Source organism: Camelina sativa, chromosome 11, assembly GCF_030686135.1.
Source record: "Camelina sativa cultivar CO46 ecotype springtype chromosome 11, ASM3068613v1".
NCBI classification, from domain to species: Eukaryota; Viridiplantae; Streptophyta; class Magnoliopsida; order Brassicales; family Brassicaceae; genus Camelina; species Camelina sativa.
This window is the reverse complement of record NC_141890.1, coordinates 40149429-40176288: the sequence shown is the minus strand read 5'-3', so window position 1 is coordinate 40176288 and position 26860 is coordinate 40149429. Positions and strand designations below refer to the sequence as shown.

Below are 26860 nucleotides of genomic sequence, written 5' to 3'. Positions count from 1 at the left end.
TTACATTACAACAATATATTAGTTCGGTAGCAAATTGGTGAAGCATGTCAAGATTAAAGGAATGTAATACACTTATTAGTCTAGAAGAACAATAAGAAATTAAAAAAAAATTGCGAAAAAGGATCACACATGACACACATGCAGATTTCATCGGAAGCAAGGATAAGGGGATCAATCAATTTACACATAGTCACAATCATTTTACTGTTCGTGGTCGATCAGGCCACCGTCTAAAGAACTATATAATGTACTGAAGCATTGATGAATGTTTTTTTTTTCTTTCTCTTGAAACGAATCTCACAAACAGACAGAGACAGTGGTTTGTAAGTGGACAATGCCTACACCGGTCCCAGGTAGCTTGCTTGTTGGAAATCCCGATTTTTATTGGGAAGCAAAAGATAGATATAATTCACATCATATCATATCCAAAAAATTATTTAAAATCTTAACTATACAAATATATATATATATATATATATATATATTTAACCTAAAAGAATATACGCAAATTAGGATTTTCAAAATATTGGTAATTTACTTTAGAAACTCAAAATTAAGATTAAAACTAAAATTTGAGAACTGAGAAAGTAAGATTTCAAGATATATTATTTTGTAATTATGTTAGAATAAAAAAAATAAAAAACTTTGCAATATTATATGATATTAATAATTTGATATCATATCACACACATTGTTAGAATTAGTCGTTGTTTTTTTTTTTAAATCAAAATATATCATAACGGAAAATTATTGACTTTTTTTTTTATTATTTTTTTTTAATATAGAGAAAAATATATATAATTTGCCTTATAAAATCCTTTACGAAGGAAGAGAGTTTTTGATTTGCCTAAATTAAGAGAAGCATATTAAAAAAAAAAAACAAAACTCCTGACCCCTCTCAATCTCATCATCATAACTCTACCACCTCCCCCAGAAAAAAAAAAGATTAAAAAAAATAAACTTTTTTTTTAACATCTGCTTGAGCGCGAGAGGTTCTTTGATTCCAGGATTCTCGTGCCCTGAATCCAATTAAATTAGCTCCTCTCAAAAGTTTGTGTCTGTCTGATCGGGAATCAAAAAAGTTGTATTCTTTTCTAAAAAATAAGAAAACAAGATCTTGGGAGGAGGAGAAATCGATGATGGATGGTGATCGGAGCGAAGACCATCATGATATAGAGGTCGAAGGTCATGGTTTCGAGAGGAAGATATCTGGGATTCTCGATGATGGGTCTGTCGGGTTTCGACAGCCTCTTCTCGCTAGGAATCGAAAGAACACTACTTCTCAGATCGCTATTGTCGGAGCTAACTCTTGTCCTATCGAAAGCCTTGATTACGAGTCTGTGTTCTCTCCCTTCTTTTATTCTCTTTTTTTCTTCTCCTCCACAGACAGAACTCTTTCACTTTTTTTTTTGGTTTGTTAGCTGCTTAAAGTTTTTTTTTTTTTTTTTTTTTTTAATTTGGGAATTAGATTTTAATATTTATAAATGTTTTCGATTAGATTATAAAACATCATCTCAAATTTGTGTGTTTGCTCTGTATGTTATGAGTCTATGAAGTTTCAGTGTCTTTGTCCTATTTGTTTGGTAGTAATAGAAAAAAGAATCAAGGAATGATCTAAGATTTTTTTTGGATTATGTAACGTTTTTGGGTCCCATGTACTTTTTTATATCATTTTTTCATCAATGGTCATAAAAAAAATATTGAAGCTTTTGGAACTTTTGGCTTCTCGGTGGTCATCATTGCCACTGAGCCAAAGCTCACCTGGCTATAACATAGTCTTAGTACTTTGACATCTTATTTTCAGACAGAACTGACTTTTTTTCTTTCTTTTTGTTCTTTGTCTCTCTCTCTCTCTCTCTTACTGCTGTGCTTATGTTACCATATATCAGGGTGTTGACTTGTAAGCTTGTTTGGCAGGATCTTTGAGAATGATTTTTTCAAACAAGACTGGAGGTCTAGGAAGAAGATTGAGATACTTCAGTATACGTTTCTCAAATGGGCGCTTGCTTTTCTTATTGGTTTAGCCACTGGGGTTGTTGGCTTTTTGAATAACCTTGCTGTTGAGAATATAGCTGGATTCAAGCTCTTGCTTACCGGCAATCTCATGCTCAAGGAAAAGTAAGTGTGTACCTCTTTCATTGTTCATCTCTGCTTCTAAGGCATGGTTTAACCCTTATCTATTATCCTGTTTGAATTCAGTTGATGCTGTGTTTTTATATCTCAATTTCTTAATACAGCTATGAGAATTAAGAATCATAGTCACAGCAATATATGCCTGGATTAATTTACTATGTGAAATTGGAGGCTCAGAATGATGTTTGACAGCCGAATCTAAAACTGCAGATACTTTCAGGCATTTTTTGCATTTGCTGGCTGTAACTTGATTTTGGCAACTGCTGCTGCTTCACTCTGTGCTTTTATTGCTCCGGCAGCAGCAGGATCTGGTATACCTGAGGTGAAAGCATATCTTAATGGTATAGATGCTTACTCAATATTAGCTCCGAGCACCCTCTTTGTTAAGGTAGGATCCTAAAACATCTTTCCAAGCATCTTTGTTGTTTATTTTGAATTGAAGCACTTGTTTGTGGATGGAGAATATTATGTTATGACGTATTCTCTGTAATCTTTTTTTCTAATATGAAATATATCGTATTGGCAGATCTTTGGCTCTATATTTGGAGTTGCTGCCGGGTTCGTAGTTGGAAAGGAAGGGCCTATGGTGCATACTGGTGCTTGCATCGCTAATTTACTTGGACAAGGAGGTTCCAGAAAGTACCGGCTGACTTGGAAGTGGCTCAGATTCTTTAAAAACGATAGAGACAGAAGAGACCTGATCACTTGCGGGGCTGCTGCTGGTGTTGCAGCTGCCTTCCGTGCTCCAGTTGGGGGAGTGCTTTTCGCCCTTGAAGAAGCTGCTTCATGGTGATTTTCTGTTTCTATCTAACTTATAATTTTTAGGAGTGATACCTTATGCAGATGAAGTCATACTGTAGTGGGAAGACTCTGAAGTTATATATATTAGGTTATTAGAGCTAATTCTTTATAATGCAGTAAACGAACATTTCAAAAGTAGGACAGAGTAAGCTTCTCCCCATACAGAAAAAGTATTAATAAAGTGCACATGTTTGTCTAGTTTAAAACATAAGTCATGCAACATGACTGTTATATGCAGATGGCAGTTAGTAAGTGAGAAACTCTAGGTGATACAGAGTGTAGACTATTTTGCCTATATTGCTATATCATACTTGGAAGAAATTTTTGTCTCACTTTGTCAAACTTGTTAGGTGGAGAAATTCCCTTCTCTGGAGGACTTTCTTCACTACTGCAGTTGTAGCAGTGGTGTTACGAAGTTTGATTGAGCTCTGTCGATCTGGAAGATGTGGACTGTTTGGGAAAGGAGGTCTCATCATGTTTGACGTAAACTCGGGGCCAGTGCTATATAGCACTCCAGATTTGCTAGCAGTAGTATTCCTTGGAGTTGTTGGCGGTGTGCTTGGAAGCCTTTATAACTACCTTGTGGACAAGGTTCTCCGCACATATAGCTTAATAAACGAGTATGTCACTTCTCAACGAGTTAACTCTCTCATAAAATCATTTATTGTCTCTATTGCTACGAGGCTGTGCCTGAAAGTTCAAAAGCAAATTTCAGATGAAGTTTTTGGCTACTCCCTATTTTGATTTTGATTTTGATTTTTATTTGTTCTTTCCATAAACTTGCAGGAGAGGTCCGAGATTTAAAATTATGCTTGTTATGGCAGTTTCTGTTTTGAGCTCGTGTTGCGCATTTGGTCTCCCATGGCTTACACAGTGTACTCCATGTCCTATTGGCATAGGGGAAGGCAAGTGCCCAAGTGTAGGTCGATCCAGCATCTATAAGAGTTTCCAGTGTCCTCCAAACCATTACAATGACCTTTCATCCCTACTTCTCAACACCAATGATGATGCAATCCGCAATCTTTTCACATCCAGATCTGAAAATGAATTCCATATATCCACCCTTGCCATATTCTTTGTTGCAGTATACTTCCTTGGCATCATAACATACGGCATAGCCATACCCTCTGGACTTTTCATTCCTGTCATTCTTGCTGGAGCATCTTATGGAAGACTAGTTGGTAGACTACTGGGTCCACTATCTCAGCTTGATGTAGGTCTGTTTTCTCTGCTTGGAGCTGCTTCCTTCCTTGGAGGGACGATGAGAATGACGGTCTCTCTCTGTGTCATACTGCTTGAGCTTACAAATAATCTCCTAATGCTGCCACTGGTGATGCTTGTACTCCTAATCTCAAAAACGGTTGCAGATTGTTTCAACAGAGGTGTCTACGACCAGATTGTAACAATGAAAGGACTGCCATACATGGAAGACCATGCGGAACCGTACATGCGCAATTTGGTTGCAAAGGACGTAGTTTCTGGATCTCTGATATCATTTTCTAGAGTTGAAAAGGTCGGGGTAATATGGCAAGCGTTAAAGATGACAAGACATAATGGTTTCCCTGTAATTGATGAGCCACCTTTCACAGAAGATTATGAGTTATGTGGGATTGCCTTGAGATCCCATCTCCTTGTCCTTCTCCAAGGGAAGAGATTTTCGAAGCAGAGAACAACTTATGGTTCCCAAATTCTGAGAAGTTGCAAAGCCCGTGACTTTGGCAAAGCAGGATTAGGTAAAGGGCTCAAGATTGAAGATTTGGATCTTAGTGATGAGGAGATGGAGATGTATGTTGATCTCCATCCCATCACTAACACATCTCCTTACACTGTGCTTGAGACTTTGTCTCTAGCTAAAGCAGCTATTCTTTTCCGACAACTTGGCCTTCGCCACTTGTGTGTGGTGCCCAAAACACCAGGGGTCAGTCTCTCTCTCTCTCTCATCTCACCCTCTTTCTCGCTAGACTTGTTTATGGTTCTAACGAAAATGTTTTTGTATCGCAGAGACCGCCTATTGTTGGAATTCTGACAAGGCATGATTTCATGCCGGAACATGTCCTGGGACTCTACCCTCACATTGATCCCCTCAAGTGAATACGGTTAGCCCTTTAGTCTTCGACTCTTTGTTGTTGCCTGCATTTGGTTCCTATATTTGTTTATCAATCTAATGCACTTTAGTTTTTTTTTTTTCAGGTATACAAGGAATGGAGAAACAAGCCCTTAAGAGTTTTCTAAAGATCGACGATGTAATAATATGTGAATTATCAATAAGTTAAAGCCCAGATGACCAAAATGTCACTTCGGCAATTAGTTTATTTCAATTATTCGTTGAGATTGATTATTGGAAAACAGGGGAAGGATGATTGTGTCATGAAGGTGAATTGGCTGATACGAGTTTTTTGTTTTCTTTTTCTTTTTCAAGTCGAAACCAAATATTTATTCAAAACAAAAATAAAAAAGAAGTAAACCACATGTATTTATGTTATAACCCCATATCAATTTTGCTCTAATCTTCTGTATTAGTAGGTCCTCGGTATTATTGGTGTTTTAAGTTCTTGGTTTCATACAAATCTCTCCGCTTAATCTTCACTTAAACAATAAAAGCCTAACTTAACTTAACTTCATTAAACTCAAAAGTGAAAGGGAGCAAATACTGTATAATGCATTCATCTGGAGCACTGATCTACTCTTACGTTCTTTTTATGTAAATCCAAAATTCCAAACCAGTTACTTTCATACCAAAATAGAGTTAATGACACCACAATTCTCGCAGACATAGCGAACCAGAGATAGATAAAAGATATGTCCTGTGCTGACTCTGAGTTCTAAGCTGCGGCTTTTGATATTCATGTTTTCTATTCAGCAGGCTTAAGAAATATACAAAAACCGGGTTGGGAATAAGGATTCACTGCTCTCAATATAGTGTGCGGCGGTTGAATGATTCCATCGTTAAATTGGCTGTAAAAGCTGGAATCGAGTTGAACTTCCTTATGAATATTTCTATCTGCAAGTAACACACACAGAATGAGATTGTACACTAAACTAAGAACATACTGTAGTTACCAAGGAAAAAAAAAATATGTCTGCACTTTACCTGCTTCGCTATCTCACCCTGAGAGGCATACCCATTGTTCTGAAGGAATTAAATCAGTATCAGTTAATTAACTGAGATAACAGCTTCAAATGCCACATGTCAAAGCTCTATATATTGCAAGAAACACTTACTAGAATACTGGTGTTTCCTGACTCGTATTCAAACTCGAGTTTTTCATCATCATTTTGAGCATATATAGACTGGAGGGTAAACCGAGTCACTGGGATTCCATTGGGACGCTGATGTTCATCCATTACAATCTGCCAGAGTATTCAAAAGGAATTCACAAGGTTACAAGTACTATAGATGAACAAGAATTTATAGTCATCTATCTACACAAATAATGGAAGGTTAGGCAACTAAACAAAGTAAAGCTGAACGCCTTTTTGCAACATATAACCCCCAGTTCATCACAAAGTATTGTCCATTACATTTTAGAACTTGATAGTTAACAAAAGAAATTCGACAAAGAAAGACATTGAAGTGCTGTGCTACGATATGAGCAAGTGACATACCTTATATCCAAAAAGCTCACAACAAGCTCTTCTAAACACGGAAATTCTATCAGCGAAAACAGTTTTGTACCTGTTACAAAGACGCACATGGTTCAGAATGAGAAAGCAAGGGCATAGCCGCAAAGAGTGTTAAACAAATCAAAATCAACAACTTACCTCTCTTCACGTTTTTCAAGCGTAGCAATTTGCTCTTTTAGTTGAGCAATCTTTCCAGTTATATGAGAGTCAACTAGCTTCCCAGCATCTCCTGAATATTTATGGAAATATATTGTCAGAAAAGCTTACGATGTAATTAGAATAACAATTTTGAAATACTAAAATGTTTCTTCTCTAGCTTTCCTGAGTCAGGCCAACAGCAAGATTTTTGGCCTCCCTATTATATCTCAAGAACCACAAAGGCACAAATTATGATGCAGACTAGTTTCCCAGATAAATTAAGGACGCTTCTCCAGCTTGTATTGAGTTATATGGTGAGTGTGAAATTAAATGGTAGACGTGTGGCAACCCCAGTATCAAAAATAGGAAAAGGTTGACAATTAGAAATTTACCAGACTGGTTCTTCAATTCTTCAACAGCTTGAAGTCTTTCTTTTGCCTTCTGCAACTCAGCCTGTAAAGCCTCTATTGTTTGTTTTGCCTCATTTTCAACACCAAGAGTATTCACCATGCGCAAAACCCTTGTATTTGCAGCAGAATAGTCACCATGACCCAGCTGCCAAATAAAAAGGAAACAAAAAAGATGTTACTATTCCAACCAAACTCTTGGGTAGAAGTTAAGGGTCCTAAATAGTACATCTGTTGCTTTTACAATATAAAACATGTCATGATACCTAAGTCAACATAAGATGCAGGACACTAAAGTCACCATTCACCCTTAAAAGCTCATAAATTCATTTCGACCATGGTAGGTAAAAGTTCCATAAGCAATTTTTTTCTTTGGCAATCTTCTTTTGCAAGCACACATATCTGACGTCTGTACCTTTGACTCCAGTAAAGAGATCTCGGAAAGAAGACGATCACTGTCCCTTTCCAGCGACTTATTCCTCCTTGCTTCATCGACTAGTTTCTCATTTAGAAGTTCTATTTCACTACGTAGGCGATTATTGACATCCTTCAGTTGACTTAGATCATTCTCCAAATCCTTAAGATAGTTCTCCTTCTTTGCAAGAGAAGATTCCAACTCCTGTAAATATAAGCAAACTAAGTAAGCCTTACGCTTCCAACAGAAAAGAAGTAAATTCTTTAAAACAAGAACACTGTTATTCCAGAACCTGAATAAGGGTTCCATCTGTGGCCCCAGCTCCAGGCACAGATCCTTCACTGGTTGACTTCCTTAATTCATTAACAACAGCTTTCAACTGTTCTTTCTCCACCGTGACCAAAGAGAGCTTTATTATAAAATTAAAAATCTGTTAGTAATAGTGCAACAAAAGGATAGAAAATATAAGTTATCTACAGTGAGTCACTAGCAATGTGATCCCCTTGCATTGTAATAGTTTCATGGTATAGAAAAAAAGACGTTTGCTACAAATTCTAACAGTAGACTACACACGTTAACACTATCCTGAAAGGACATTATATTTTCAATAAATCAGCTCATCATAGATTTGTGATAGACTCATGGTTCGCTATGAGGCAATTGCACCAAATCTAACAATTGAATACACTCATAAGGAACAGACAGCCTTTCCCCACATTTTGTAGAGAAACTAAATATGTACTAATTGATAACTAAATAAGTTATCTTCTTTGCAAGAGAATTTCCCCAACGTGAACATCTAAAAATACTTGGGATATTATCCTAGGAATATCGTCTCTAACTAGTAACTCCATTGCTTATATCAGCTACTTATGAATGCACAGCTCAACAATCAACATGAAATTACAGAGCTGAGTTAGTATATATCCAAGCAAAGACAGTGATACCTGGAGAAACCAAGTAAACAATCAATAAAAAAGAATATTGAATATAAGATGATGAACATTTGAGTGCCACCAATTAAAAATGTTATCCTTTATTCTTTGAGAATCAAAACTCAACTTTAAGAGGCCTAAATAGAGGCCAGCAAGATATAAAAATGCACTTTTGACCCCTTACACAGCACAAGGAACAGTTTTCAATCTTACCATTACTTCAATCCTCTTCACATCTGTTTTGAGAGCCTCAGATTTCTCTTTCGCTAATGCAGCCTCAGTTTCAGCATTCTGTCTGCCAAGTTGTGTAGCCTCCAGAGCCACCTCCAGTTGTTTAAAACGTGTACTTGCTTCCCCAATCTTCAAAGAGCTTTGAACCACCTCACTTCAAGGACAGAAACACAAATCACTAGGAAGTAACATAGATACATGTTGTTAACTGAGAGTGCTTTAAACAAGAAATCAGTACTCTAGATGCTAGCAGGCCCAAACTTTACCTGCTAGACTCGCAAGCTAGAATATCAGTAATTATAAAGCTACATCTGGAAAAAGTGGTGTTGCAAATGTCTATGATAAATACTATCTAGTTCACCTAGGAAAAGTCAGGAAAATGTCCCCCATAACAACCACCTCAGTCTTCTGCATAGACTTTTTCATGGAAAGCATAATTATTCGAGACAATATCAGAAGAAGACTCTAGTGAAAAGATAAAATCTGTACTTACTTCTGTAGAGTCGAGAATTTCATAACTATGTCATCAGGACAGGATACACCAGGAATTTCATTTAGCAACGACTTCCAAGAGGACAATTCATTGTTCAACTTCTCCATGCTTTGCTGCAATTCATAAAATTTTGATAACTCTGACTCTGCCCTCTCCCTACGGCTATTTTCTTCTAGCAATTTCACTTTCAACAACTCAGCATCTACATGCCGTGATTTTAACTTTCTAGCTTCTTGCACTTCAGCTTCCTGATAAATTATCAAGAATCAAAATCGACAAGAAAAACAAAAACTAAATAGACATTACATGGAAAGTATAGAAGTGGAAATAAAATCTATAAATGGTACATGTCTTCAAAAGATGAAAAATATGTGAGTGCATAACTATTACATGAATAGAACATCTTACTTCAGTACCTCAAATTGCTTGAAAAGTAAACTCTTTTACCTAGGACTTGTCTTAGATGGCCCGAGTAAATAAGAAGGCCAATTTTTAAAAACGACTACAAGTAAATTTGAGTGTTTAGAAATTTGCATATTTTCTCAGCATGGTTTGCTGCTTATCAGAGTAAGCAACAGAAAAATAGAATTCATTGTGGAGGTATCCGGATTCTGGGTTATGTAATGTACTAAAGCGTAGGATTAGTCATGGTAATCAAGAACGCGTACAGCTTCTATTGATGAATAAAACAGAAGGATACAATCAATGTTCTGACCACTTTCATACTCATTTTCAATAACCGATCCATCTTATGCTGGAACAACTTTGTAAATTCATTACTCGGGTATACTAAGAACTGGTAAAACTTACATAGCGTTTAACTTCCTCCTGAAGATGTTTAATTAATACACTGTTATCTGAAGAGGATGCTGTCTGTGAAGTGAATGACGACAGCTTCTTGTATACTTCAGTCTTTTCTTGCAAACACTGCAAAATAAGAATCAAATGAGACGGCAAATCAATTCCCAAAACAAATGATAACTTATGTTTAGCGTTATTATTTCTAAGATGCAAGTCAAATATAGCTTACTTCGTCAAATTTGAGTTTAAGATGCTCTAGCTGTGATCTTAAAAGATTTGATTCCGTCTCTGCGTTTTGTGCCCGATATTGCATCCTTTCAAGCTAAAAGCAAAGGAAAACATAAAATACGGTGATTACGTGAGAAGCCAAAACCAAAACCTGAGTCAAGATAAAAAGTTTCACAATTAGTACTTACATCTGCACCAATCCTAAAGACAGAAAGCTTTGCTTCTTTACCCAATTGGGCAATATCATTGTTGAGACGTTTTTTCTCCCTGTCAACACTTCCAGATAGCTGAGTTAGTTTATCCTCCAAAAGTTTAGCTTTTTCTTCAGCTGTTGCAGCAGAAGACTCTGCTTTCTTTCGAAGGTTCATTTCATTTTGAAGTTTTACCTGATGTCAAGTCAAAAGAGGAAAACGATAATGATATTAATACCAATGACAAATTTCTTTGAAGGAAGGTAAACAGAATTAGCCCATAGTAAACAAATCAACCTCCAGTTCATGGCAAGATTGAAGTTCTTTGGTATACCGCTCTTGGGAATTGTTGATCTCCGTAAGGAGCTGCTCTTGAAGCATCTTTTCACGCCCTTTAGCAGCAGCCAGTTCTTGCTTTGAGTATAAGAAATGATCTCGTAATTGCTTTCTCTCCGCATCTGTTGTAGTAGAACAACAAAATCAAATTCGTTAGCAAAATCTTTTCCCAATAGCAGCAAAAGCAAAAACGAGAAAGACTCACTAAAACATTCAGAATCAAGACCCTCTCACCTGCTTCGCTGAAGTTGGCATTTAGAGTCTGTAATTGAGTCTGATATTCCTGAACTTGCTTCTCCGCTTTGCTAAATGCATCTAAAACATCAGCTTTAACCTAAAACAAGTCGGGGAAAATAAACAAAAAAATCTCAGATTCGCTAATCTTCGTTAGAGGCTTAAAGAGATACGAGTAAAATAAATAACCATTTGGCGACATTGGTAGGTGCAAAGGTGTTGATCGGACTGATCATTAGAAGTTTGCAGCGGAGCAGGAGCAGGAAGAGGAGAATCTTCGTAGATAACTAGCTGATTGCCGGAACCAGAGGCGTTGGCGGAGATAGGGCTGCCTCCAGCGTCGGACTTGAGCCTTTTCGGCGGCGGAGTTCTCAAAATCATGTTTGCGTCGTAAAATTAGGGTTCCGTTGTCAATGAAGCGAGAGATGAATTCAGGATTTGAAATGCAGAAGCGCCGCTTTTTTTTTTTTTTTGTGTATTGAATTTGATGAGAGAGCGTGAAGAGTGAAGACGGAGGAGGGAGGAGCCGGACGGACGGTCTCGTTAAAAATTAAAACAATAGCCAGCAAAAAAAAAAAAAAAACTATAAGATGGGTAAAGCTTAATGGGCTAAGTTAATAAAGGCCCATTTATATAATTCCCACACGTGCACAAATAATGACACGAGATCGTCTTCTTCATTTAGCATTAGGGTTTATTAAAAACTCCGATTTTTAAAACATAACCGTCGAATCGAATTTTATCACAACCCACGATTCCGATTACAGAGCTTCCATATCCAGCAACTGTCTCTAAGAAGCCATGGTATACTCTCGAGTTCAAGTTAACAAACCTCACAAGACTAAATTCTACTCTAAATCTTCTCGCAACCTCCACAAAACCTCACCCCAAGTTATCCTCAACGTTTCCGTCTCTTTTAATCTACAGATACTGAAAAAACTCTCCCAAAATTGATCCGTTTTTATGGAATCAGATGGCGGCAGGATTGGGAAATCGGATAGTAGCCATGTTAAAGGTGCTAGAGCTGCTCGTGTTCAGCGTGGGAAGATGCTTCGAGAGCAGAAAAGGGCTGCTGTTTTGAAGGAGAAGAGAGCATCAGGAGGATTAAACAGTGCTCCTCGTGTTATCGTGAGTGTTTACATTTCTATTGCTGGGTACTTTTATGTGTGTTTTGTTGGGGGAATCAACCTTATGTTTATGTGTTTCTAATGATGATAGGTCTTGTTTCCCCTCTCGGCTTCTGTTGAATTGAATTCACTTGGTGAAGATGTCTTAAAGTTACTAGCTTCTGATGGTTCTGGTATTGATTCTTCAACGGTTGCATCTTCCGAGTATAAGCTAAGAGCAACTGTATGTGTATTCCATTTCTGTTAGTCTTTGGTATACTAAGATTGGTTTATATGTATATACATCCACTGCTGAAGTCTAATCCTTGTGGGATCAATGCTGTGAATAAAAAAAATATCACAGGTGTTAAAGGCGCCTCATGGGGATCTTTTGACATGTATGGAAATGGCCAAGGCATGTGATTTATTGTCTGCATTTGTTGGTTCTTTCTGTGACCAGAGTTTGTCATAGGTGCTTACTGTGTTTTTTTTTACTGGTAATAGGTTGCTGATTTGATGGCTTTTGTTGCATCTGCAAGCTCTCCATGGGAAGAGAATAAATCTAACTTCATAGATTCATTCGGAAGTCAGTGTCTTTCTGTGCTTAGATCAATTGGTCTACCAAGTACCACTGTGTTGATCCGTGTATGTTCTTGCTTCTCATGGTCGTTTTGCATGATTGCAGGATTTACCCAGTGATTTGAAAAAGAAAAATGAGATGAAAAAGATGTGTGCCTCTCAAATTGCTTCTGAATTCCCTGAGGATTGTAAGTTTTATCCAGCAGATACCAGAGATGAGTTGCATAAGGTAAATTTCCGTGACTGATTTCTTATATTAACTTACTAAGTTGTTTTCAATAGTTTTGATGTCCTGAATTAGTTGAAAATCCATATTTCTGGGAATGTTTGCAGTTTATGTGGTTATTCAAGGCACAAAGGCTTACTGTACCTCACTGGCGAAGTCAACGGCCATATGTTGTGGCTCAGAAGGTGTTTGCTTTATGCTTATATTCAGAACATCTATTCTGTTAATGTGAAAAAGGTTTCTAGAGAATTTATTTTTGTAACTTTGAATGGTGCATATAGGTTGGGATGGTGGTGGATGATGAAAGCTCAGGAAATTGCACTCTACTTCTCTCTGGTTACTTGCGTGCTCGCAAACTTTCTGTAAATCAGCTGGTAATCAAGCTATTCTGTTCTCATCAAGCCATTCTACTCTCTATCATTGCCTATTTTATTTATTTATTTTTCTTTAAATTAGGTCCACGTTTCTGGCGTTGGCGATTTTCAATTCTCAAAAATTGAAATCTTGAAGGATCCATTTCCCTTGAATGAAAGAAAAAATCAGAATACCATGGAGTTGGATGTTTCACATGATGAAGAGGTATATATGATATTTTCTCTGACATATTGACAAACTTTTATATTATAAAAGATACTTTAGTGCTAAAACTACATCCTTCAAACAAAGCTATAGACAAACAGCTTATATGGTTGTTGTAATCATGTCAGATGTCATGATACGATTACTTTCTCAGTTGAGAAATAAGATGTTATTGTGCTTTCATGATACTATTTTCACGGCCTTCCCTTTGTCAATTTAGTTTATTCTTTTGTACCTGTGTTTGAGTTGACCAGGTATTGAAGTCTCTGGTTCCTGATCCGATAAAACAAGAGCCTTTAATAGTTGAAAACACTCCAGATCCTTTAGCAGGGGAACAGGTAAGTCTGATTAGTTCTCTTACAAAAGAAGCTAGCAGCTGGCTTGTGTTGTTATTTGTTCTGGAAAGTCACTTGTTGTGTAATTCTTCCATTGCGTAGACATGGCCAACAGAGGAAGAAATGGCTGAGGCTGACAAAAATCAGAAACAGGGGAAGCTAAAGAAGAGGAATTTGCGGCGAAGGACTTCAGAATATCAGGTTCCTGGATATTTTTAACATGATGTTCTTACCCTTATTTTAACTATTCTTCCCTCTGGTGTAATTTCCTCCAAAAGAAATGTTATAATATAATCCTCTCTAATATTGGTTGTTATGATTTGGTTTTCAGGCTGCTTGGATTGTGGATGACACAGATGAAGAGGATTCTAATGATGGTGATTCCGATGATGACGGTATGGTCTTGGATAGAGGAGAGGATTCCAACCAAGAACGAAGGTATGACGAAGACTTTGAGGATGACGAAAAATCACTGAATGTGCGGGATTTTGATAGTGCAACTCAGAACGACTCTGAAATGATGGTAAACATTTTTCTCTCTTACTTTTGTGACTTACGATACAGTATTTTTATCATCATCTGAGTATCTTGGTAGAGTTATAAGCCAATCTGCTCATTAACAGGACGATGAAGACTTGACAGAGGAACAAATTAAGGAGGAAATCAAGAAAATCAAAGAGGCACATGCTGAGGACGAGGGTTGGTGTTTATTCCCTCTCTGGAGTTATTTGCTATATCAGTTCTAATTATATGCACATATTCATTTGAGTCCTTGTAGATTGTCTGAATCTCGTTTGTGGTTATTGATTTTGTCGCTGTATTTTACTCATTGCGATTGCAAGAAGTAAATTAAAATTATCTGTTATGTTTTGTCAGAATTTCCTGATGAAGTAGAAACTCCTATTGATGTTCCTGCAAGAAGACGATTTGCAAAGTACAGGGGTCTCAAATCCTTCAGAACCTCCACGTGGGATCCAAATGTAATAACACTGATTTTGATGGGAAGTTCATTATTTTTATTAAACGGTAAAGTGTTGCTAATTTTTATTTTTGTTGGCATATGCAGGAGTCTTTACCTCAGGACTATGCCAGAATATTTGCTTTTGATAACGTCGCCAGGACTCAAAAGCTTGTGCTCAAGCAAGCCCTGAAGATGGAAGAAGAAGACAGAGATGACTGTGTACAAACTGGGTCATATGTACGGATGCATATTAAAGAAGTGCCTCTTGGTGCCGCCTCTAAACTATCCTCGCTTGTGAACACGACGAAACCCATTATAGGATTTGGTCTTTTGCAGCATGAATCCAAGATGTCGGTTCTGCATTTTAGGTAATCACTCTTTAGATATCTGTTTGTTGAGATCTTGGGTTCCCAGCTATCTTCTCATCACCTTTGTCTATGCTTTGCAGCGTAAAGAAGTATGATGGTTACGAAGCTCCTATTAAAACAAAAGAAGAGCTTGTGTTTCATGTCGGTTTCCGTCAATTCATTGCAAGGTAGCAAAAAAATTCTGCTTTTTCTGGTGCAGTAGCTTTTCAGTCTTTGCAATCTTTAATAATATTGTTCTGGGGGAAATTCCAGGCCGGTATTTTCAACCGACAATTTTAGCTCGGACAAGCACAAGATGGAGAGATTCCTGCATCCTGGGGGTTTCTCGTTGGCTTCTGTATACGGTCCAATATCTTTCCCGCCACTTCCTTTGGTAGTTCTGAAGATTTCTGAAGGGTCGGGTGCTCCTGCCGTTGCTGCCCTTGGTTCCTTGAAAAGCATTGAACCCAACAAAATAATTTTAAAGAAGATAATATTAACTGGGTAAGTTATCACCTTCCTCTTTCCAAGTACGATCACATTTAGTAGTGTTCTGACATGGAACTAAGGAGATATAAAAAATTGCTGTAAAAAGATTGCTGTAATTCTAAGCTTTTCAAAATATGGTTTGGTTCAGGTATCCTTAGAGAGTATCAAAAATGAAAGCTTCAGTCAGATATATGTTCCACAACCCAGAAGATGTGAAATGGTTCAAGGTGAGGGAAAAGTAGTATGATGGATTGAAACTTCTTATGTATAAGTTCGTACATTAAGCTAAAGCGTTATGGAACAATCTTTGTGTGTGCAGCCTGTAGAAGTGTGGTCAAAATGCGGGCGTCGTGGTCGCGTTAAGGAGCCAGTGGGTACTCATGGTAAGGGATTATTATTAGGAGAGATATTAAAACGCTGGAGTCCTGTTTTTAAAAAAATTCTTATATATGTGAACTGTGCAGGGGCGATGAAGTGCATATTCAATGGAGTGGTTCAGCAACATGACATAGTGTGCATGAACTTATACAAGCGTGCTTATCCCAAGTGGCCTGAACTTCTGTACCCGCAGCTCCTTTGATTCCAATTTATCGAATGATGCTGATGATGTTGATGTTTAAGTTTCTCTGAAATCTCATTCTACTTTGGTTGTGGAGGTGGTTTAGTGTAAGTCCTCCAGTTTTGTCCTGTATGTGATAATATTATGCATATTTTCTTCCTCATTTTTCACAATACAGATGGGGCTGAATCGTTAAGAAGATTAATTGTTAAGATAAAAACAAACCGAGTTTACTTATTTTTGATCCGTTACATGTTGATGTGAATCTTCTTATGGATTAAGATATTTTGATTACTCAGCCTGGACATGTGTTCTGTGCATAGAACTGAAAGAGTTACGTTGAATAAATGGGGAACGACCTCTTGTTTCCCTCTCGGAACTATCATATCGTATCAGATTCACCCAGATCTTTGATCTCGTTATATATTTCCTACAAACTTAATTGCTCTATCTATTTCTACCCAAATCCATAGTTCTAGTGCTATTTCTCCTTCGGAATATCATATATCATCTATTGTCTCATGAATCTTGATTTAAACGGTTTAGTATTGGTTTTACTATTTGATTAACCAACTAATGAACTTATGTCACCAGATTAAACCGAAATTCAACCCAATTACAAAACTAAACCTAGAAAACTTTAAAATAAAAAAAATTCCCAAATCAATTTATCTCCTTCTTCTCGTTTTTTTTCTTTCATTTTAGAGAAGTGGATTCAAAACCTGCAAACAATCATAAAAGAACAAATAATCAATTACATAAGCTTAGTCAATTACACATAAGCTTAGTTTCACGTGTTATCTTCTTTGTTTTGTTTTGTTTTTAAATCGATCACGAAATCAACGAAACAGAGAAAGTGAAATCTACTTTCCGGAGACGGTTGCATCAAACATGAAGGAGGAGGAGGAGGAGCAGCCGACGTATGGTTTCACCACCGACGACGTCCTCCGCTGCTGTTTCCCATATGAAATGATGAGTCTTAGTGTTAAACCCAGATCCAAAAGACTAGATTTTTAAGTGACTCAAATGATCAATTCTCAGTTTTTTTTTTAATTTGCAGATGTATCGAGAGATCCAAGGGGTTGTTGTTGTTCTTGAGTGAATAATTTAGGGAGGTGAAAGTGGGTAATGAGATGATGATGATAATGATGGGGTCGGGGTTGGCCAAGCTCCACTCATGAACATAAATCTATGTGATTGTCTTTGATCCGTTTGTAGAGAGATAATGCACTCGTTCCAGAAGAAAAAAAATCCAGAAATCGTTTATGTGTTTTCAGATTCAAGAGCTCTTCATGAAGAATACAATGCATTTTACTCTCTCAAACAATTTTGTTGTTCTTTGCTCAAAACGGTTCAAAATTTGTTCTTCTGGTTTAGCCATTTAGGGTTTTTACAAAATGAATTTGGGAATTTTTGATTTGGAAATGAAGAACATGATGGGTCGGGTTATAAATTGGTTTCATACCGGTTTTCTGTGGGTTTATACCGGGTTTAGCTTTAAAACCGTCTAACCCCATATTGATGGGGAAATATCAATAGAACTATGAATTCAGGTAGAAATCGATAGAGCACTTAAGTTTGTGGGAGATATAGAAAGAGGTCAAAGATCGGGGTGAATCTGGTACGATATGATAGTTCCGAGGGGGAAATAGGATGTCGTTCCAATAAATGGATTATAATCATCTCATATAAATCCATAATCTTGTATATCACTTTTGGCTTGGTTAGTCTCGTCGTAATGGAACTTAAGAAAGTGTTCCTATGGCCACTGGTATAGAAGTAACAAAATAGATACTGTATAATAGCATCTTAGTTCTTACAATTCATCTAAGCTCGTACAATATAGAGTGCCTTCCTCACAGGTTCACACATATTATTCACAACTTATCCAACTAGCACAATTGAGAGTGCTCTCCGCTTATACTGTTTTACTCTTTTATCTCTTTGTTAATGAATCTGAACACTGAAACTACTAAGCTTTGCCGACTGAGATCATTCATGCACTATATATCTAACAATACTCACACCTCTCATATTTCATCAGCTCGGCTACAAGCTCAGAGCTCTCTTAGCTTCATCCTCCTTTCTCTTTTCCTATAACTTCAAACAATTTGTGAAGCTTTCACAAAAAACACCTTATATGGTGTGTCAACTTAGCATATGTGATATGTTGCACTATTCAGTACTTACCTTTGATTCTGTTTCTTCACCAAATTGTTGCGACACATCATCTCCTTTAAGAATTTTGGCACCACATCCTTGGGTTCCAACTAAACCAATAGCCTCTTCATCCACCAGAACCGCCTTTATACTCTGTGATCCTCCCGTCATGCTATCTGGTACCTGTTTACGATTCAAATTTAATATTTAAAAGCACGGCATTTGTAGTACGTGCAATGAATTTTAATAGAATATCTACGCTGAAGTATCAAAGACAATAAGGATGCATTCCTCATACCTCATACATTGCTTCGGTGAGGATACTTTCCAGTATAGACCGTAATCCTCGTGCACCAGTGTTCTTCGACATAGCCTTTCTCGCGATTAGCCTTGTTGCGCCTTCGGTAAAGTGCAGTTGGACCTAAAGCATAATCCACACAGCCACGAGGGGTTATAGCAGAGGGAAGAGGCATACGCATATGTATAGTAAACTTTGAGAGGTGAAAAGAGTTACATTGTTCATGCGAAACAATTTCTTGTACTGTTTACCCAATGCACTCTTAGGCTCTGTGAGAACCTGCATAAGGATTAAGGAACCAGAAAAAGTTATAACTTGTAACAGAGAAAGCTGCCTGAAAGGAAAGAGTGTTAAAAGAAACTCCAGATGCAATCTCATACATCACCCACTTACTGGAGTGGGACAAAAATATACAATAATAAGAGAGTTCTATACAAAACTTTATATCTTTTCCTTATTTGCACCCTATGGAAAATTATATGAGAAGCGATGTTTGAAAACCATTCCGTAAGTACAGTAACGACTAGCAAAACAAGCAGAAAAGTTACCTGTACAAGCTGATCTTCATTTAATGCAGATAAGCTCACTAAGATGGGTAACCTTCCAACGAACTCAGGAATGAGACCATAAGCAACAAGATCTTCACTTTGTAACTACAACCAAATTAACAATACTTATACATGCTCTTTTATCAGAAAATGAACAAGTTATGTCAATTTGACAATCATATATACATGAAAGAGTAGCATACAATCTGATGAGCCATATAAGAATGTATTTCTTACAGATTCCAACAAGGAGGATGTTACTGCAGCACTACTGAGCCCAGAAGTATTCATATTTGTACGAACGGAAGCACCAAAACCAATAGAGGCATCATGTTGCCTGGTCAAGAGATAAATATATGGCATTCAAGCCCTATTGTACACAGCGACAAAGATAACACTGAAAACTTTGCTGAATTTATAAACAAGAGAAATATTACCTTTCAGAAACAGTTTTCTCCAGATCAATAAATGCTCCACCACAAATAAAAAGGATGTCTTTTGTATCCATCTGCATATTTAATTTTCCACCAAAAGGTTCAGCTTTTTCAAGAACCGGAGTATTTTGCCCGACTGTGGCATAAAAGTGCAATGTCAAATGCACAAAAGAAAGCTTGAAGCAGGAGTCTTTTCTCACATTTACCTGAATGCTATCTCCTCGAGGATCTCTCCGTAATCCTTTCTCGGGAATCGGGACACTGACTACCTGCAAATTTAGTTTTTGAACAAATGTTATGATGTGATTCGCTCAATATATTGTTTACTCCGATTAGATAATACTCCCTCCGTTTCAAAATATAAGATGTTTTAGAAAAGTTTTTTGTTTCATAATATAGGGTGTTTTCAAGTTTCTATGCAACTTTTAGATTAATTTAGTATTTTATATTATGCAGTATTGTTTCTGATTGGTTGAACTTGTTAAAAGTAAAGGCCTCTTAATCTGCGTGCTTTAGTTAAAACATCCTATATTTTGAAACGGAGGGAGTATTATCAAGGCACAGAGTATTCCTAATTGTTTCTGTCAACAATTTATATCTACATCAGTTTGGAAAAATACAAGATTTGAAGTAGGAAAAGCTTACAGTTCCTTCCAGCAATTTTAGCAATGACTGTTGGACACCTTCTCCAGAGACATCTCTACCACCATTTGAGCTTTGGGACTGACAGACAAAAATAGGTTGGTACGTATTGAGTATCAGCCAATTCAAAATCAAAAGTAAAGAGTGAAGAAAACTCAGACCTTCATAGTCATCTTATCAACTTCATCAATGTACACAATTCCCCTCTGAGCTTCTTCTACATTGCACCTAGCTTCCTACAGTAACAAAGTAAAGAGGTTGCTAATTAGCATCTAAGAAAAAAAAATTAACATGAATACTGCAAACAACAAGATATTCCGGATTCTAAAGTAGTGGATCAAGAAGAAAGTGATGAGGCGATACTAAATTTCCGAACTTTTATACAGAATGGAACAAAGTACATTTAAAATTTCCGAAGTAGTCAGCGAGAAACTATCCAATAAACAGTTGTTAAGATTATTTTATTCCAAAAGAAGATATAGAGCTTTCAGAGACAGAATATAAAGTGATAGCAAGCCATACCACATATAGTTTGTACAATATTGATTCCACATCTTCACCAACATAACCTGCCTGGACAAGATGAGTAGTTTAGTTATGCTAAGAGAAATACTTGTGTGAGGATTCCTCTAAAAAGCCAGAAAAATATCACTTCATCATTCAAAACATCTTTTCAAATGAGGGATAAGGCTCCCCTGATGTATAACATACTAATGTTCATGGTAACTAACTAGTTATCATCTTCGATTATCCAAATCTTAAAAAGGGATCAGTGATATAACTTGCCTGAGTTAGTGAAGTCGCATCAGCAATTGCGAATGGCACATTGACAATACGCGCTAAAGTTTTTGCCAGTAAGGTCTTTCCTGTTCTTATAATCAAGCAAGACGCATAAAGGCCAAAATCATTATCATAGTACACTATAGCTCTAAATACTCTTTTATAAACATTATGGCAAGCAACAATTTGCACCTGAACCAGTAGGGCCAAGCAACAACACATTGCTCTTATCCAACTCCACATGATCGATACTATCATCCTCTATATCAAGGTTACCTGACTCTGAAGCAGACCTGGAATTCAAATACACGACTAAAAGGATGGAGCTTTGTTGTAACCCATATAATGTATCAGAATGATAAAGAGTATGGAAAACAAACTCTTTCTTCCGAGAAGCATGATATATTCGTTTGTAATGATTATAAACAGCTACAGAAAGCACCTGCAGAAATAAAAGAAAGATATGTAAAAAAGAATCAAGAAAAGGAAAGATTTGTAAACAAGAAACAAGAAGCCCTAACCGAACCGAACACAAACCTTCTTAGCCTTTTCTTGGCCAATGACAAACTCATCAAGCCCTTGACAAATTTCCTTAGGCGTTGGAAGCTTAATCACAGATTGCTTCTCTTTAGTTCCATCATCATCATCCTCATCCTCCTCACCATTTCCATCGCTTCTAAGACCTTGAATTTTCCAATTCCTAGGGAAAGATTTCTGATCATCATCACCATCATCACCATGATCATCATCAGTCCCTTTAACCTTCCCTAGTTCAATAAAGCTCCCTTGCAAAGGAGAGAGCTTGAATGGTCTGAAGTAAAAAGCGGTTCTGCATTGAGAACAGTAATTAACAGCTTGATAGATCCCTGGTTCTCTAGCTGTGAGAGACAACGGACGATTCGAGAAGATGACGTGCATCTGAGCAGAGCAACGAGGGCAATTGACGTCACTCCTGATATGGTCATAATCATCTCCGCCGCTGCCACCGCTGCAAGAGTCCCAAATACGGCGAGAGAAGGGTGAGGAAGGGATTAAGGTGTTGGAAGAAGGGCGTAGAAGAGGGATGTGAGGGAGTGAATCGAAGGAGAGAAGGAATCTGAAATTGCGAGAGAGAAGAGATGATGATGATGATGTTATTGTCTTCCTCGAGACAAATCTGGAAATGGATAAGCTACAAAACATCTCTCTCTCTGTGTCTCGATGAATGATTCAACTTCTCCACTGGGGTTTTTGCTCAGATTCATATTCCTCTCACTATTTTTTTTTGTTTCCGGCAATGTAAAACGACGTCGGTTTAATTAGTCACAGAGCAGAGTTTTTTATTTATTATTTTTAATTAATTTATCAACAACAGAGAAAATCCTAAAATGTGTTAAGCAGACGAAAAAGCCGTCGTTGGCTAAATCGCTCTGGTTGCCAACTCGATCATCTTCTTCTACCCACCGCCAGCCACTATCTCTCTATCTTTTATCAAATCCTCTGCTCCCTCCGACGCGCCGCTTCCTCAGATCTGTTTTTTTTTTTTAATTACGCCATCACTGGGATTGCTTGCTGATCTGTGAGAGTTTTAGGTTTTCTTCTCTGAGAAGACAGCGGAGGGTAATAACGATGGCGGCGAAGACGGCCAGATCAAAAGCTACACCGACGAAGGAAAATGGTGTGAGAGTCGAGGAAGGCTTGAGTCTGTTCAAGTCTGATAAGTTCGATGCTGATGCTTATGTGCAATCCAAATGTTCTATCAACGAGAAGGTTTTCTTCTCCTCTTTTTGATTTAATCATTTCGTTTTTTTTTTTTTTTTTTATTATTATTCTCGTTGATTCAATAGTGAGTTTTTTTTTCTAGGTTAGAGTCTATGCGGACTTATTGTAGATTTGGGATTATGTTGCAGTTTTCTTGTTTTTGTTGCAATGTTGGTTATAGCTGTTGGGAACCGTATTAGTAAAATGGATATTATTAGGTAGCGGATTGTGTTATAGCTCGAGAAGATGATGATCAATAATGTTATATACTCTTTTGTATTGTATGCATGTACTTATGATCTGTTGGGAATTTGAAGGCCGTTTGTGCAGCTCTTAAGAGATACTGATTAGTCTAGTTAGCTAGTTTATTTTACATTTTCAAATGATGCTCAGTTTATTACCAGAACGTGTACCTCATGTGAATTCACACGAATGCATGACTATGTCTTGTATCAAAGACAGAATCTGCTGTGTTCGTTTACTGTTTCAGATATTAAACAATTTGATCAGTGTATAGCGCATAAAGGGTGTCTCGTCTGTTTATTCCCTTTGTGTGATGGTGTGTGACAGATATGAGGGGAAATTTGGTTTAGGCCTTGTCTTGTTTACTACTAAATGAGTTATTTTTTATTTGGTTTACTTAGACATTTAGATTACGTAGCTGGAACCTTTTTTGTTTCTCAGTTATGTTGGGATGGCTAACAAAATATATCTGTTTTTCTTGCAGGATATAAAGCAATTATGTTCTTATCTATTGGATTTGAAGAGAGCTTCTGCTGAAGAAATGCGGCGAAGTGTTTATGCTAATTATCCGGCCTTTATACGGTTAGATGATATCCTGACTGTTTTTAATGCTTGGTTACTTTCTTTGAAGATGACGTGATCAGAGAGCTGTACTTTTGCAGACTTTATTTCATTTCGTATGGGTTATGGTGCATGTGCATGTGCATTTTGGCATATGACTTCTTTTTCATGGCAATACCTTATTGTTTTTCCTTAGCAGTTTGTTAATTTGAGCATTAAAATTCTGTTCTGTGCAGCACATCAAAAGAGATATCAGATCTGGAGGGGGAGCTATCATCTATCAGAAATCTTCTCTCCACTCAGGCCACTTTAATTCATGGCTTAGCAGATGGAGTTAAGATTGACGATGATAAAGTTTCTGATGAATCTCTTGCAAATAGTCTATTGAATTTTGAGGACAACGACCTCTCTGATCTGGAGAAATGGGCTGCGGAATTTCCTGACCACCTTGATGCTTTATTAGCTGAAAGAAGGGTAGACGAAGCTCTAGCAGCTTTTGATGAGGGAGAAATTTTGGTATCTCAAGCAAACGAAAAGCAAACTTTGGGCCCTTCTGTGCTTTCATCTCTTCAGTTTGCTATTTCTGAACGCAAGCAAAAATTGGCTGACCAACTTGCCAAAGCTGCTTGTCAACCTTCAACTAGAGGCGGGGAACTTCGGTCAGCAATAGCAGCTCTTAAAAGGCTTGGGGATGGTCCTCGAGCCCATACCGTGCTTCTTGATGCCCATTTCCAGAGATATCAATACAACATGCAAAGTCTTCGTCCATCTAGCACCTCATATGGAGGGGCGTACACTGCTGCACTTTCTCAGCTTGTGTTCTCAGCTATCTCTCAAGCTTCTAGTGACTCGTTGGGAATCTTTGGGAAAGAGCCAGCATATAGTTCTGAGCTCGTGACATGGGCTACCAAGCAGACAGAGGCCTTTTCCCTTCTTGTTAAAAGGCATGCATTAGCTTCTTCTGCAGCAGCGGGAGGGCTAAGAGCTGCCGCAGAATGTGCACAGATAGCCCTTGGGCATTGTTCCTTGTTGGAAGCGCGTGGTTTATCCCTCTGCCCAGTGCTTCTAAAGCACTTTAAGCCTATCGTGGAACAGGCATTGGAGGCAAATCTTAAGCGAATTGAAGAAAACACTGCAGCTATGGCTGCTGCGGATGATTGGGTGCTGACATATCCTCCTGCTGGTAGTCGTCATGCTAGTACAGCATTTCAGAATAAGCTTACTTCCAGTGCTCACCGCTTTAATCTCATGGTCCAGGTAGGCAATCTTAACAAACAATTTTCTCCGAAAAGCATTTTTTTTTAAAGTTGTGTTGTAGAAAATAAAGTTCTTAGGAAATGCAAAGCTGCAAACATGCTAGACAAATGAATTATTTTCACTTTTTAGACATCTGCTGTGTCACTCTCAGATATGCCAGTAGTATCCCATGAAAATTGCTTATTATATGAGTTTATGTATCAGCGACAAAATCATGGGTGATGATTGATTAGAACTTGCACTGGAGTGACAAATTGCACTCACATTCCCATTGAAAAAAATATTCGTAAACTCTAGCTTCTCTGATTGGCAAACAATTCCGTAATGGGTTGACATGAATTTTAGATAGATTTTTCAAGTAGATCCTTTTTGATATTGGTATTTTGTTGCAGGACTTCTTTGAGGATGTAGGACCTCTCCTAAGTATGCAATTGGGAAGTAAAGCGCTAGAAGGTCTGTTTCGGGTGTTCAACTCATATGTAGATGTGCTGATAAGAGCACTTCCTGGTTCGATAGAAGAAGAAGAGGCAAATTTTGAAGGTTCGTGTAACAAGATTGTCCAAATGGCTGAGACCGAGGCAAATCAACTTGCATTACTCGCAAATGCATCATTGCTAGCGGATGAATTACTCCCACGTGCTGCCATGAAACTGTCTCTTGATCAGACTGGTCACAGGACAGACGACCCAAGGAGACCTTCGGACAGACAAAATCGTAATCCTGAACAACGAGAATGGAAGAGGCGTTTACTTAGTACTGTTGACAAGTTAAAAGATGCGTTTTGTCGCCAGCATGCCTTGGATCTCATTTTTACCGAGGAAGGAGATAGCCATCTCTCTGCAGATATGTACATAAACATAGATGGAATTGGCGAGGATGTGGACTGGTTTCCATCTCTGATATTCCAGGTAGTTGTTGTTTCATTTCCATCAGTGCAGCTTGCGTTTATAATGTACTGTACCCAGATGTGTAGTCACTTGCGAGCTCTTATTGGCTGATTCAGTGTTTTCGAGTTGAATCCATGTTTTGTTATGGTGTATCTTATCGCTTCAAGAAAATGAATTTTTTGCTTTGTCATTTTTAGCTTAATATTCTTATACTCTGGGTGTTGCATCGCTGGAAAACAGGAACTTTTTGCCAAACTGAACAGGATGGCAAGTCTAGCAGCAGATATGTTTGTGGGAAGAGAAAGATTTGCCACATCTTTGTTGATGCGTTTAACAGAGACTGTGATCTTATGGCTTTCTGGAGACCAGAGCTTTTGGGATGACATTGAGGAAGGTCCTAGGCCTTTGGGACCTCTTGGCCTACGGCAGGTTAGTAATCTCATTCTTGCTTCTACGTAAGTAGTATATTCTGCGAGCATTGAAATTGTTATGTACTTTTGCTGACGACCTGCATCTGTTACAGCTATATTTGGACATGAAGTTTGTCGTATGCTTTGCATCCCAAGGTCGCTACCTCTCGAGGAATTTGCATAGGGGTACTAATGAGATAATATCTAAAGCCTTAGCAGCTTTCACTGCAACAGGGATGGATCCATATAGGTATGTCGGTTTCGGGGGTATGTTGCGATGTTTTTAGCCTTTTTGGGAAGCATAAATGATTAAATGTGGTTGTATATGACGTGCAGTGAGCTACCAGAAGACGATTGGTTCAACGATATATGTGTGGATGCCATGGAAAGATTGAGTGGTAAGACAAAAGGCAACAATGGAGAAGTCAACAGTCCGACTGCGTCGGTGTCAGCTCAGTCTGTTTCATCAGCGAGATCTCATGGCAGCTATTGAACCAAACCCATCTTACATTTGTAAAGTAGTGGGTGTTTAATAACTTTTGATCTTCTCGTATCAGCTTTGCTTCCATAAGCCCTTTTTTTTTGTAGAGTCTCCAATTGTTGATGATATGATTTTGGATGTGTGTAAATGTGTTTGAGATGATATGATTGTTTTCTTTTATTGGTCGTCTCTCTCTATGTACCAATTTCTACCCAAACTCAATATAGGAAACAAATAAAATCGTTACAATCGAAACAATAGGGAACTTATA

At 37.7% G+C, this 26860-nt stretch overlaps 5 protein-coding genes across 22 annotated transcripts; 3 read left to right on the top strand and 2 right to left on the bottom strand.

Moving 5' to 3' along the window:
• Window positions 1–821: 821 nt before the first annotated feature.
• On the top strand, window positions 822–5340 carry LOC104725492 (chloride channel protein CLC-c). Its single transcript, XM_087474847.1, has 8 exons — window positions 822–1336; window positions 1918–2118; window positions 2344–2521; window positions 2660–2922; window positions 3285–3554; window positions 3721–4852; window positions 4936–5030; window positions 5125–5340. The coding sequence occupies exons 1-7, from the start codon at window positions 1137–1139 to the stop codon at window positions 5023–5025; spliced, it is 2334 nt and encodes a 777-aa protein (XP_087330973.1). The 5' UTR covers window positions 822–1136; the 3' UTR covers window positions 5026–5030; window positions 5125–5340.
• Window positions 5341–5647: 307 nt separating this feature from the next.
• On the bottom strand, window positions 5648–11570 carry LOC104725491 (mitotic spindle checkpoint protein MAD1). Of its 2 annotated transcripts, none has more exons than XR_015572211.1 (16): window positions 11157–11527; window positions 10968–11067; window positions 10695–10855; window positions 10395–10592; window positions 10208–10300; window positions 9988–10104; window positions 9178–9425; window positions 8667–8838; window positions 7811–7927; window positions 7370–7722; window positions 7089–7251; window positions 6697–6787; window positions 6541–6610; window positions 6157–6285; window positions 6026–6064; window positions 5648–5935 (listed from the first exon to the last, which is right to left on the bottom strand). XR_015572211.1 is itself a non-coding variant. In XM_087474848.1 (16 exons), the coding sequence occupies exons 1-16, from the start codon at window positions 11346–11348 to the stop codon at window positions 5846–5848; spliced, it is 2184 nt and encodes a 727-aa protein (XP_087330974.1). In that variant the 5' UTR covers window positions 11349–11570; the 3' UTR covers window positions 5648–5845. The 2 variants fall into 2 exon arrangements, 1 of the variants encoding a protein (XP_087330974.1); XM_087474848.1 differs by having other exon boundaries at window positions 7519–7722; window positions 11157–11570.
• A 106-nt stretch (window positions 11571–11676) lies between these two features.
• Window positions 11677–16372, top strand: LOC104725490 (uncharacterized). The gene is given in 20 exon segments (XM_087474843.1): window positions 11677–11857; window positions 11939–12095; window positions 12186–12317; window positions 12438–12488; window positions 12578–12718; window positions 12759–12881; window positions 12986–13063; window positions 13160–13252; window positions 13335–13457; window positions 13712–13795; window positions 13895–13993; window positions 14124–14315; window positions 14416–14491; window positions 14669–14772; window positions 14859–15121; window positions 15202–15288; window positions 15374–15604; window positions 15738–15816; window positions 15909–15972; window positions 16054–16372. Coding segments are annotated over 20 exon segments (2382 nt in total). The 5' UTR covers window positions 11677–11768; the 3' UTR covers window positions 16170–16372.
• A 1550-nt stretch (window positions 16373–17922) lies between these two features.
• Window positions 17923–22480, bottom strand: LOC104725485 (CLP protease regulatory subunit CLPX2, mitochondrial). 17 transcript variants are annotated; one of them, XR_015572210.1, is made up of 15 exons: window positions 21548–22192; window positions 21391–21452; window positions 21203–21303; window positions 21017–21096; window positions 20753–20799; window positions 20392–20466; window positions 20234–20311; window positions 19789–19857; window positions 19592–19662; window positions 19392–19491; window positions 19155–19259; window positions 18823–18885; window positions 18607–18729; window positions 18339–18491; window positions 17923–18248 (listed from the first exon to the last, which is right to left on the bottom strand). XR_015572210.1 is itself a non-coding variant. In XM_010444154.2 (15 exons), the coding sequence occupies exons 1-15, from the start codon at window positions 22190–22192 to the stop codon at window positions 18198–18200; spliced, it is 1815 nt and encodes a 604-aa protein (XP_010442456.2). In that variant the 5' UTR covers window positions 22193–22480; the 3' UTR covers window positions 17923–18197. The 17 variants fall into 17 exon arrangements, 13 of the variants coding, with proteins under 13 accessions (XP_010442456.2, XP_087330959.1, XP_087330957.1 ...); XR_015572209.1 differs by having other exon boundaries at window positions 17923–18242; XR_015572208.1 differs by having other exon boundaries at window positions 19795–19857.
• On the top strand, window positions 22363–26844 carry LOC104725487 (exocyst complex component EXO84B-like). The gene is made up of 7 exons (XM_010444157.3): window positions 22363–22759; window positions 23478–23575; window positions 23791–24811; window positions 25204–25719; window positions 25939–26127; window positions 26222–26358; window positions 26445–26844. Exons 1-7 carry the CDS (start codon window positions 22619–22621, stop codon window positions 26599–26601), a joined length of 2259 nt encoding a protein of 752 aa, XP_010442459.2. The 5' UTR covers window positions 22363–22618; the 3' UTR covers window positions 26602–26844.
• The last annotated feature ends 16 nt before the right edge of the window (window positions 26845–26860 follow it).

Coding starts and splice junctions, on each gene's coding strand:
- LOC104725485 (XM_087474831.1), bottom strand. CDS start 22,192: ATGTTTTGTAGCTTATCCATTTCCAGATTTGTCTCGAGGAAGACAATA. Junction 20,800..21,012: donor GACTTCACTAACTCAGGCAA/GTTATATCACTG, acceptor TTGTCCAGGCAG/GTTATGTTGGTGAAGATGTG. Junction 20,312..20,391: donor TTGATAAGATGACTATGAAG/GTCTGAGTTTTC, acceptor TTTGTCTGTCAG/TCCCAAAGCTCAAATGGTGG.
- LOC104725491 (XM_087474848.1), bottom strand. CDS start 11,348: ATGATTTTGAGAACTCCGCCGCCGAAAAGGCTCAAGTCCGACGCTGGA. Junction 10,856..10,967: donor TGCCAACTTCAGCGAAGCAG/GTGAGAGGGTCT, acceptor CTACTACAACAG/ATGCGGAGAGAAAGCAATTA. Junction 5,936..6,025: donor AGGGTGAGATAGCGAAGCAG/GTAAAGTGCAGA, acceptor TGTTACTTGCAG/ATAGAAATATTCATAAGGAA.
- LOC104725487 (XM_010444157.3), top strand. CDS start 22,619: ATGGCGGCGAAGACGGCCAGATCAAAAGCTACACCGACGAAGGAAAAT. Junction 25,720..25,938: donor TTCCATCTCTGATATTCCAG/GTAGTTGTTGTT, acceptor GCTGGAAAACAG/GAACTTTTTGCCAAACTGAA. Junction 26,359..26,444: donor ACAGGGATGGATCCATATAG/GTATGTCGGTTT, acceptor TATGACGTGCAG/TGAGCTACCAGAAGACGATT.
- LOC104725492 (XM_087474847.1), top strand. CDS start 1,137: ATGATGGATGGTGATCGGAGCGAAGACCATCATGATATAGAGGTCGAA. Junction 2,119..2,343: donor AATCTCATGCTCAAGGAAAA/GTAAGTGTGTAC, acceptor CTAAAACTGCAG/ATACTTTCAGGCATTTTTTG. Junction 4,853..4,935: donor TGGTGCCCAAAACACCAGGG/GTCAGTCTCTCT, acceptor TTTGTATCGCAG/AGACCGCCTATTGTTGGAAT.